At 43.1% G+C, this 12,329-nt stretch overlaps 1 protein-coding gene across 8 annotated transcripts in view; it reads left to right on the forward strand.

Moving 5' to 3' along the window:
• The window catches only part of sh3pxd2aa (SH3 and PX domains 2Aa), a 96,808-nt gene that overhangs the window by 41,824 nt on the left and 42,655 nt on the right, over window positions 1-12,329 (forward strand). For 7 of the 8 annotated variants that reach the window (XM_056237117.1, XM_056237118.1, XM_056237121.1 and 4 more), the window contains exon 5: window positions 5,761-5,786. In XM_056237117.1, coding sequence (XP_056093092.1) covers window positions 5,761-5,786 — 26 coding nt within the window. Of the gene's footprint in view, window positions 1-5,716; window positions 5,787-12,329 lie in introns of those variants that run through there. The other variant, XM_056237124.1, reaches the window with a different exon arrangement.

Below are 12,329 nucleotides of genomic sequence, written 5' to 3' on the forward strand. Positions count from 1 at the left end.
GCATTAATTGCACGATAAACAAAATGCGTGCTATAGAGACGCATTTAGTGTGACCGGGTTGGTAAATAATGACAGAATTTTCATTTTTGGGTGAACTATCCCTTTAAGGGATTTAGTATGAAGTGAAAGACTCATTCAGTGGCGAGCCTGTCATGATTGGTTGGTTTTGATGCAGACCCAGGTGGTCACTGGTCACAGTGACTGATTATTGTGTGGCTCCTCAGGGGGTTAATGCAGGATAAAACTAGTTCATTATCTAAAGTGGTGTTGCTGAAGGATCTGATAAGATGATCAGTCAAGGAAAGAGACAGACAATGAGACACACAGAGAGTAAGTACAGAGGATAGCCAAAAATAATTGTGATTTAGTTCAAAGTTAAAGGCCTGTTTCATGAGGCGCGTCCTTTTAGGCCAGGGAACGTTCATGGAGAAAATTGATGTTGAATGTGGAAGGAAAATGACATCATGACAATGCTGATTGGCTGATAAGGCCACAAGAACATGTGCTAGCTCTTAAAGGGATAATCCACCCAAAATAAACATAAAATAAACATAAAAGAAGATATTTGGAAGAATATTGGTAACCAAACCATTTCCCATATTGGAAACAATGGAAGTCAATGCTGAAACTGGTAGAACATCATCATAAACATGGCAAAATGGTTCCAAAACCGTTACAGCCCCCCTCGAGCGATGGAAAAAATACTGCACTCTGTTGAGTCATCTTTCAGCCTAATTCCTAAAACCGGATGGGTTTACTGTTAGGAACCGTTCTATTGCTCGGCATGGTCTGTGTAACTGTCAACAAACATGAGTCAGTTTGGACCAGGTGGACTGTGTGGAGCAAACACTGTTGCCTCAATGTTTTTCCATCTCCCAAACAAATGCAGAATGGTTTCATGAACAGCAGATTTCAGACACCTTTCAAGGCTTCTCCAATCATCAGATCTAAACATCATTAAACCTTTGAGGAAGTTCAGAAGCAAACAGTGTGAAGTTCCATTTCTGCAGATCTGGAGTGTGAGGGAGGACCTCTGTTTTGTGCTCCTGTGCTCTGTCTAAACATGCATCATGAAGGATTTGTTTTTATTAAATGTTGGATCTGTTTGTAGCTCAAAAGTTTTGTGTTGTAACTCATGGTCCAGTTTCCCCTCCACACTGATGCAGAAACAGAATAATAACAGAAACCAGAAGGAGCAGCCGGAGACTCTAGTTTTGAAACACTGGTTGTCATTTATTGGTATTTTTTGCTTGTGTGTGTGTTTGTGTGTTGTTGTGTTCTTTGACACTTGCATTAAAGGAGGGACCCAAGCTGTAACAAAGAGCTAGAATATCATAGTAACTCAGGATTGGTTTCTTTTGGGCCATCTATCAACCACCTATCAATGGCATAACAATGACCCAAAACACTCTAGCTGCAATACACTAAAAACACTCGAAAACCTTACCAGTCGCATAGCAACACCCTTGCAACTGCATAGCAACATGCACTACCGGTCAAAAGATTGGGGTCAATACATTTTTTTAAGTGATGAAAACTTACATAATGTATATGGTTACACAAGAATATTAAGCAGCCTAACTTTTTCTTCCTCCCTCCCTTCCTTCCTTCCTTCCTCCCTTCCTTCCTTCCTTCTTTCATTCTTTCTTTCTTTCCTTCCTTCCTTCCTTCCAACCTTCCTTCGATTACATGATTGCACCTCCAAACTGACATTTAACATATATTTAAACATGAAATATTAAAAAAGCTGACCTCCCTGAAAGTCATTGAACAATTCACAAACTTCACTGGTGTATGTGCTGGTGGTCACCATAAGTTTGACAAACACAGAACAGGCCTGTTATTTAAATATACCACTGCAAATGCCAGAGATGACTGTATGAAGATATCACCAAGGCACATAACAGAGGAAGCCACAAAATGCGATGCATCACTCGTAGATTTATAATACATTACTTGTATGGTCAGGTTGAGTGAATAAACCGAACAGTGCCCAATAAGCACAATCTACCATGTTATGCCTTTCCTCTCCCGCCTTTCATTTAATAGTGACTCTGGGAGTTATAAAGCTGAGAACTGTAGATTTTTTGTCTGAAACTTTTGGGGCGAGTGATGTCGTATATTACATGCAGACGGCCCACTGCAGGGAACTGTGAACAGTCACTTCCAATAACACTTTCTCTGCTAAACGGTCTCAAGCGATAAATGTGAAGTATTTACTTTGAGATACGCCTCAAGAGGTTAACAGCCGGAACAACTGGTCTGAAGAAGTTTTGCAGAGACTGTTTACTGAATTTTTGCCATGGAAAACATGGCAACTACAATATTTAAAAATTAAGCTATATATATATACACTCACCTAAAGGATTATTAGGAACACCTGTTCAATTTCTCATTAATGCAATTATCTAATCAACCAATCACATGGCAGTTGCTTCAATGCATTTTGGGGTGTGGTCCTGGTCAAGACAATCTCCTGTTGATGCTAGAGGTCAGAGGAGAATGGGCCGACTGATTCAAGCTGATAGAAGTGCAACTTTGACTGAAATAACCACTCGTTACAACCGAAGTATGCAGCAAAGCATTTGTGAAGCCACAACACGCACAACCTTGAGGCGGATGGGCTACAACAGCAGAAGACCCAACCGGGTACCACTCATCTCCACTACAAATTGGAAAAAGAGGCTACTATTTGCAAGAGCTCATCAAAATTGGACAGTTGAAGACTGGAAAAATGTTGCCTGGTTTGATGAGTCTCGATTTCTGTTGAGACATTCAGATGGTAGAGTCAGAATTTGGCGTAAACAGAATGAAAACATGGATCCATCATGCCTTGTTACCACTGTGCAGGCTGGTGGTGGTGGTGTAATGGTGTGGGGGATGTTTTCTTGGCACACTTTAGCCCCCTTAGTGCCAATTGGGCATCGTTTAAATGCCACGGCTGACCTGCGCATTGTTTCTGACCATGTCCATCCCTTTATGGCCACCATGTACCCATGCTATCCTATCAATATGGGCCAACTTTTCTAAAGAATGCTTTCAGCACCTTGTTGAATCAATGCCACGTAGAATTAAGGCAGTTCTGAAGGTGAAAGGGGGTCAAACACAGTATTAGTATGGTGTTCCTAATTATCCTTTAAGTGAGTGTGTGTTTATATATATATATATATATATATATATATAATTAGAATGCACTTTATATTATTTATTAATATAAATAATATAAAATATTTATATCTATTCTTTTTTTAATCTTTTATTTATTATTGTTTTTTGGAGGGTAGTCCTGTAGGACTGAGTATAATGCTTGATACAGATATTGGCATGCTTTAGTCTCTTAAAACTGGGAATTTTCGTACTGCATATTATTCATAAATGTCATGTCCTATATGCGTCTTAATTGTGGCAGTTTCCTTTTATGCGAGACAGATAGCAGATCTCTGATTTAGGGCTTTTAGGACAGTGTCCTGCCTCTATTCGGCTACAAAGGAGTTCATTCTAGAAGGTTTGCAGTGACCTCATACCACTGATCTGAAAAAGAGAGTATTCATTCTCCCACGGGAGCCACAAAGGAGGAGATTGAGCGAGAGGATGAAAAGAAAGAGATGCAGAAACAGATGAGAGGATGAAGAGCTTGTCATATTTTGGACTACATGGGGGGAATGTAGATATTAGAGCAAATGTCCTTAAGGTTTTTTTGGGGGGGAATACCAGCCATGAATGTGTGCATGTGCGTGAATGTGATCAGAGAGACAGTTTGGCATATTTTCATATGTATGTCATGTAAAAAACTCAATCTATTCAAATCCAACTAGTCAAATCAGCCACTTCCAGTAACAGTATGCTTTGTTCACTCTGAAAAAAAAACTTAATATTACAGTCAGCAATGTGTATGAGGACGTGCAATGCTAAAGCCATTATGTAAACGAGTCACGTGCTGCGTTTGTCCAGTCAGTAACACTGACACCGCAAATATGCAAAAACGGACTTTAACCCAGGGTTTAGGTATGTGCAGTGTGAAACTGCAGTTTATGAATACCCAGGATTAACTGTTAATCCCGGGTATAGAATAAGCAGTGCGAAATGTGAATAGAGATAACCCAGGATTACATTTACCCGGGGTTTACAATGACCCAGGGTTAACTATTTCAAGTGGGAAAAGCCCTATGGAGATGCTAAAAAACCCTAAAAAAACCGCTTTGACCTGACTGCAGATACGTTCCAAAGGATCTAAAGGATCCATTCAGAATAACTAAACAGCAACATAACAAATCAAAACATTATCCTGAATGTGTGTGGAAACAACATAAATGTACTGAAATGTGTCTGTGCTTCAAAATAATATGCGATCAGTGCGTCGGGGTTGTTTATACATCAATAATAACGGACTCACATGTTTACTGTACGTCTCCTGTACGTCACCGCAATCCTTTACCTTGATTACAATCCACATCCATCACAACTTAGCGAGACGCTGATTGCTTTATCCAGCCGAGAAACGTAGTTTGCGTATCATCTGGCCATACAGCGGTGGGATGTTTGGATGCTCGTGTTTTAAAGCAGAATAATTCACTGAAATCTCAACGTGAGTCTCTATGCTCCCTGCCATCAGCCTGGTTTTCTTTACATTAGCGCTGTTTTGGACTGATTGTTTGAATGAATTCGCATACTGGATCATTGGACTGAAAACTTTCCCAGAGTTTAGAGGCTTAAAATGATCTGTTCGCAAACAAATAAGTGAAGTGTAAAGGGTTAGAATAGAAATTTCTGCCTTTCTCGTGGATCATCTAACTCCGTGACGCAAATTATGTTAATGGCGCAACTTCACTAATTTATTTGCGTTAAATTATTTTGAGTGTTGAGTGACAAATAGTAGGGCTACTAAAAAAATACAGTCAACAGACTTGAATGTTTCTCTCCGCTTGAAATGTCAGGAGAAACACTTTTTTAAAGCAATTATACGGAAATATATTTTAAATCAAGTTTAAAGTTATTTTCCCATACTTTGCAGTCATAAAAGTGTGGAAATGATGCATTTAAGATGCTCTTTATTGATTTTAAATGTTATTAGTGATTCTATTAACCATCGGCACATAACCACAATATCATAGAGAGAGCCACCACTTAGAAACCGCCTATGTGAAGTTCTCAGGCCAACTCCAACATTATGGCGCAGAGTTTTAGAAATACCACTACATTTCTTTAGAAAACATAAAAAATATAGTTATTCTATTTGTGCTTCTGTCTCATAATTCATCTTTCCATTTTGCATCTGTCAGGATGCAACTGTACTGTATGTGTCTGCACTTATGCTCAATTTTATTGTTTGCCACATTGCCTTCATTTTCCATAAATAGATCTCATCCCTCGTCACAGTTTAACTTGATTTTACGCTGATGGATAGGCGACACACACAGGCCGCGTGTCATTCTGATCTATTAATTAGGGTGTGTTAAGAGTTCCGCCCTCTTTATCCCAGAGCCGGAGGATGAGAGGACGGACAGGGGGGGATAAAAGGATAGAGAAAGAGCCATGGTTCTGTTTGGGTCACATGATCAGATGTTGTGGCGATAGCAGCTGGCCCCTTCGATCTTAACACAGACTCGCTCCCTGCCCTGGCACACGTCTTGCTCTCACTGCATCTCTAGTGTGTGTGTGTGTGTGTGTGTGTGTGTATGTGTATGTGTGTGACAGCTGTCTGCTGCAGGACATTGTATCACTGTGACTTACTATGTCACTCTGCTGTTGCTTTTTTTACAGGGATTATGGATCCAAACGCAAGTCAGGTAAGACAGCCTTTTATTTACCTCTCGTCTCAGTGTTAAACCTGTTGCCGGGTTTAAGTACTGCTCACTAACTCAGCATGCCCTCCCTGTTATTGCGGCATTGAATGACTTGCTGTTTTGCACTCAACTCAGGGGAGGGAAAGGGTTTTTGACTGAGTTTCTTTTAAGAATTGGACATGACTCAGAGGTTTGTAGAGCTCTGGGAGTGTCATCTGTAAAAGGTTTGGGAATAACTGGCAGGATTTTGAAAGAAAGCCACATGAAAGTATGTGCATTTGTACTTTCACACTGTTGCCAAAGTGGTCTCAGCCAAGTCGTCTAGCTGAAGGCACAGAAAAGCATGTAACCAACCTGTGCTAGCAGTTGGTGCTTTTTTATTTGTATTTATTTATTTTCTGAATGTGCATGTATAAATAAATATGTATCATTATTTTTGTTATTATAATGTTAAGGCACAGTGATCTGATTTATGACAAGGATTAAACCAAGTTTCCTTTGCATAGCATGCTAGGGTGTGTGTGTTTTGTGAGTGAACAGCCGTTCTGCAGTTGGGATCCACACACACACACACACACACACACACACACACACACACACACACACACACACACACACACACACACACACACACACACACACACACACACACACACACACACACACACACACACACACACACACACACACACAGTTGAACACTAATGTAATTTGGATTGGAGTGAGCATTGGAGTTCCTGTCTTTTCTCCCACACACATCCCTTTGAAACATTTTCCGTTTTTGATCTGTTTGCTTTCCGCTTGCACACACATATTCATTTGTTATTACAATATTTGAAATTCGCCATTTGGATTTAGTTTTTGTTTTGATGTATTAAATAATTCCAGATGTCATTTTATTTTCTGTCCTTTTAACATTTATCTATGGAAGTTTGTTTCCGACATGGAATAATAAATTATTATTTTTTTACAAGTTAATTGCGACTTTTTTATCTCACAATTCTGAAAAGCTTATATGTATCTATAATTTCAATTAGGAAACGCACGCACGCACACACACACACACACACATGCGCGCCTCTAGTAGCAAAACTTACTGTACATACTGTGCCTTTAAGACATTATTTTAAGACATAAAGACGTCCTTGAGTATGGTGATTTCAGGTTTTCAGGGGATTTCATGGGGATTTCAGGTTGGATCATTTTAGTCTTGTCAAAACCTTATCCAGACTAACATCCACCCTTAGGTATTGTTTTTTTAGACCAGTAAATAGTTATTCTTAAGAAACATACATAGTTTTGCCCCCTTGCAGTATTTATATGGTCTGCAGTGTCTTTTCTAATATTTGTCTTTCCATTCATCATCTGTTTGTTAATTCACATTTATTTGCTCTCACAACATTTGAAAATTGCTAACATTTGGATTAAATTTGACCAGCAGCTGAAGTGATGTAATGAGCAATTCCAGCTGTTGTTTTTTTTCCCCCTTCACTTCTCATTTGACAATAAATCATATGTAACCACTTATCATTAGTCTGTTGGATCACTGGAATTTGTATTATCAACATCATCCTCTTTTTCCATTCTGTTTTTTAAGATGACCACTGGATGCTCATCTGTCAGACATCAGTAATCATTTGTGTTTGCTAAAAGTGCATAACATCCTGAAGATGTTATACTAATTATTCAAGTATGCATTTTGTATGTTTGGAAATTTGTAATTTATTTTTATGTTTAAAGATCTGTGGTTTCAAATGGTCCCCATCTTTCTGTCAGTTTGAACGTCTGGCTCTTTGGTTTCCAACCGAATGAATTACCTCAGAGTTTAGCAGGTGGAAACTGCAGCTGAGGAGTGTCATTATCAAAAAGAAACTTGTTTTAGGCGTCCTTACAGTATATCCTCTGGCAGATTCATTTGCTGATTCTTTTAGTAGCAAAACAAGTGAAAGGCTGCATCCGAAATCGCATTCTTCCCTATATTGTAAGTGAAATTATGACAACATTATGTGACAAAAGAAGTTTGTCCGAATTCATAGTACTCATAAAAGAGTATAGGCAAAAAGTACCGAGATGATCTACTACTACTACTGTACATATGATGGGTAGGATTTGTGATAGGATTTCTGCTAGGTCACATGACAGTGACATCATGGCGAATGTATATGTGGGGATTATATTCATACAACACATATTCAGACTATATAGAACAGACTTTTTTTAGCACTCGCAAAGTAAGTATTTATTCAAAATAAGAACCTACACAAGAGAGTATGCTGTTTCGGATGCAGCCAGTATTTATGAACTAGTCATTCACTGAATCGATTCTTTCAAAGATGCTGATTCATTCATGAACGAAACTGTGTGTTGCATGAAGACACACAATGCTGTTGTGGAATTGTGTGGAACTGTTTCAGTTGGCGGAGAAAAAAAAACAGACTAAGTTATTGGAAATATTGTGTGTAAGTTACACATTATTAGCTTCCTGTTTATTGAATTGTTGTATAAAAGCTATAAAATTTGTTGTCGTTTTTCGGATCATCCGCACGGCTGTGATTTGGCTCTAGTCTCGCGTTGAAACTGATCACATTCAGTAACAACAGTATACATGCTTATATTATACAGTATTACTTCCATTCATCCGTCCATCCATTTTCTTCCGCTTATCCGGGGCCGGGTCGTGGGGGCAGCAATCTAAGCAGAGACGCCCAGACTTTCCTCTCCCTAGACTACTCAGCTGGCTCCTCTCGATGTGGAGGAGCAGCGGCTCTACTCTGAGCTCATCCCGAGTGACCGAGCACCTCACCCTATCTCTAAGGGAGCGTCCTGCCACCCTGTGGAGAAATCTCGTTTCGTCCGCCTGTATCCGAGATCTTGTCCTTTCGGTCTTGACCCACAGCTCATGAACATAGATGAGAATAGGAACGTAGATCAACCGGTAAATTGAGAGCTTCGCCCTGCAGTTCAGCTCCTTCTTCACCACGAAAAACCGGTACATCAACCGCATTACTGCAGAAGCTGCACCGATCCGTCTGTCGATCTCCCGTTCCATCCTTCCCTCACTCATGAACAAGACCCCAAGATACTTGAACTCCTCCACTTGAGGCAGGAAGTCTCCACCAACCTGAAGCGAGCAAGCCACCCATTTCCGACTGAGAACCATGGCCTCGGACTTGGAGGTGCTGATTCTCATCCCAGCCGCTTCACACTCGATTGCAAACCGTCCCAGTGCACGCCGAAGGTCCTGGTCTGATGAGGCCAACATGACAAACATCATCCGCAAAAAGCAGAGACGAAATCGTGTGGTCCCAGACCGAACACCCTCCGGCCCCTGGCTGTGCCTAGAAATTCTGTCCATAAAAATTATGAACAGAACCGGTGACAAAGGGCAGCCCTGCCGGAGTCCAACATGCACCGGGAAAAAGTCTGACTTACTGCTGGCAATACGAACCAAGCTCCTGCTCCGGTCGTACAGGGAGCGGACAGCCCTTAAAAGAGGGCACCGGACCCCATACTCCCAGAGCACCCTCCACAGGACGCCACGAGGGACACAGTCAAATACCTTCTCCAAATCCCCAAAGCACATGTGGATTGGTTGGGCAAACTCCAATGAACCCTCCAGCTACCTGGAGAGGGTATAGAGCTGGTCAAGTGTTCCACGACCGCGACGAAAACCCCACTGTTCCTCCTGAATCCGGGGTTCGACTATCGGCCGAATTCTCCTCTCCATTACCCTGGAATAGGCTTTTCCGGGGAGGCTGAGAAGTGTGATCCCCCTGTAGTTGGAACACACCCTCCGGTCCCCCTTCTTGAAAAGAGGGACCACCACCCTGGTCTGCCAGTCCAGAGGTGCTGTCCCCTACCGCCACGCGATGCTGCAGAGGCGTGTCAGCCAAGACAGCTCCACAACATCCAGAGACTTGAGGTAGTCAGGTGCCTTGCCACGAGGAGCTTCTTAACTACATCTGTAACTTCAGCTTGGGTTATGGACAAGTCCCCCTCTGAGCCCTCTGCCTCTGCTTCCTCAATTGAAGACATGTTGGTCGGATTGAGGAGATCCTCAAAGTATTCCTTTCACGTCTGAGGATATCCCCAGTTGAGGTCAAAAGCTGCCCACCTCCACCTCCTAAACAGTGTTGCTAGGGGACTGCTTCCCTCTCCTAAGGCGCCGGGCGGTTTGCCAGAATCTCTTCGAGGCCAACCGATAGTCCTTCTCCTCCTAGGCCCGATTTTTTGCCTCCACAACCACCCGGGCTGCAGCACGCTTGACCTGCCGGTACCCATCAGCTGCCTCAGGTGTCCCACAAGCCAGCTAGGCCTGATAGGACTCCTTCAGCTTGAGGCATCCCTTACTTCTGGTGTCCACCACCGGGTTCGGGGATTGCCGCCTCGACAAGCACCAGAGACCTTACGGCCACAGCTCCAAGCGGCCGCGTCGACAATGGAGGTGGAGAACATGGTCCACCTGGACTCAATGTCTCCAGACTCCCTCAGGATCCGGTCGAAGCTCCGCCGGAGGTGGGAGTTGAAGATCTCTCTGACAGGGGATTCGGCCAAACGTTCCCAACAGACCCTCACAGTACGTTTGGGTCTGCCGAGTCTGTCCAGCTTCCTCCCCTGTCATCGGACCCAACTCACCACCAGGTGGTGATCAGTTGACAGCTCCGTCCATCTCTTCACCCAAGTGTCCAAGACATACGGCCAGAGGTCGGATGAAACGACCACAAAGTCGATCATCGACCTCCAGCCTAGGGTGTCCTGGTGCCACATGCACTGATGGACACCCTTATGCTTGAACATGGTGTTCATTATGGACAAACTGTGACTAGCACAGAAATCCAATTACAGAACGCCGCTCGGGTTCAGATCAGGGGGGCCGTTCCTCCCAATCACGCCCCTCCAGGTGTCACAGTCGCTGCCCACGTGGGTGTTGAAGTCCCCCAGTAGAACGACGGAGTCCCCAGTCAGAGCACTTTCCAGCACCCCTCCTAAAGACTCCAAGAGGGCCGGGTACTTTGCACTGCCGTTCGGCCCGTAGGCACAGACGACAGTGAGAGACCTGTCCCTGATCCGAAGGCGCAGGGAAGCGACCCTCTGGAGGTTCACCGGGGTGAACTCCAACACATGGTGGCTGAGCTGGGGGGCTATAAACAAACTCACACCAGCCCGTCGTCTCTCGCTATGGGCAACTCCACAGTGGTAGAGAGTACAGCCTCTCTCAAGGAGTGTGGTTCCAGAGGCCAAGCTGTGTGTGCAGGTGAGCCAGACTATCTCTAGTTGGTACCTCTCAACCTCCCGCATAAGCTCAGGCTCCTTCCCCGCCAGCGAGGAAACGTTCCACGTCCCTAAAGCCAGTTTCCATGTCCAGAGATCAGGTCGCCGGGGCCCTCGCATTCGAATGCCGCCGATCCACTATGCACCGGCCCCTTACGGTCCCTCTTGCAGGTGGTGAGCCCATGGGAGGGCGGCCCCACGTCACTCCTTCGGGCTGAGCCCGGCCGGGCCCCATGGGGGGAGGCGAGCCACAACCCCGGGCCTCGCTCCAGGGTGGGGCCCCGGCTGTGCCATGCCGTTCAACGTCTCTGTCCTTGATTGATTGTGTCTCATAATGGGCTTCTGAACTAAGAGCGGTTCAGTAATACTGAACTAACCCAGTATTACTTAAATAATAATATTTAATAAATTTGTTGTATTATTCACCTCTATTAATTTATATAGTAGTGACTGTATTCACAATATAGCATGGTTTCTCACTGCATGTACCTCATTGCTTAAGTAGTGACGTTCTGCTTATGCTTTATAAAAGTGCAAGTAAAGCATATCTTCTTGCAATAGAAATAGGCCTGTTCAGGAAGACATCTAAGCGTTTGCTTTTCCAGAATTGACGAGAAATGCATATAATCAAATTGAAATGATGTGTATCATGAGAAAAACTTTGATATTGCCTTGACATAGAGACTCACAAACTAAAGAAGGGTTTCCTTGTAGGCTGAGGTAAACAGTTTAAAGAGAGAGGTCACAAGTAAACTTGCATTGCTTTACGGTGGCAGGAAGACAGGGGCTTTGCTTCCCTCTGAGGTGCCCTTTAACAGTATATGATTACAATATAATCACTCACACAGAGCATAATTCAATAGCATTACGCGATAGCTGTGTGGCTTTACACAAATAAATGTCAGAGACTCAACGGAACCATTTATGGTTAAGTAGTAGTTAATGTTTTAAACTGCTCTGATATTCCTTATGGTTTGTTGCTACTTATAGTCAAATTACATATCTGTGATTAGTACGCATTCTGCCCATAACGGATCCCTCAAAGTCAGTTTTTTGTCTTCCATTATAATGCAGTAAACTCAATAAGTACGTTTCATAACTCTCTAAGACCCTAAAGAGCTCAGTTTAGCTCGTTAGTCCCGTTTTCCTTGGGGACAGACCATCTTGACAAGCAGATGGGTTTAAGACACTTAAGCCCCAAATAGGGATCAGTTTTGGCCTGATGCTGCTAGAAGACTGTCCTCTCAGAACTGCTCTTATGTCAGCCTGAAGACA

This window comes from Rhinichthys klamathensis, unplaced genomic scaffold (genome assembly GCF_029890125.1).
Source record: "Rhinichthys klamathensis goyatoka isolate OS25496 unplaced genomic scaffold, OSU_Roscu_1.1 h1tg000478l_1, whole genome shotgun sequence".
In the NCBI taxonomy this organism is placed as follows: Eukaryota; Metazoa; Chordata; class Actinopteri; order Cypriniformes; family Leuciscidae; genus Rhinichthys; species Rhinichthys klamathensis.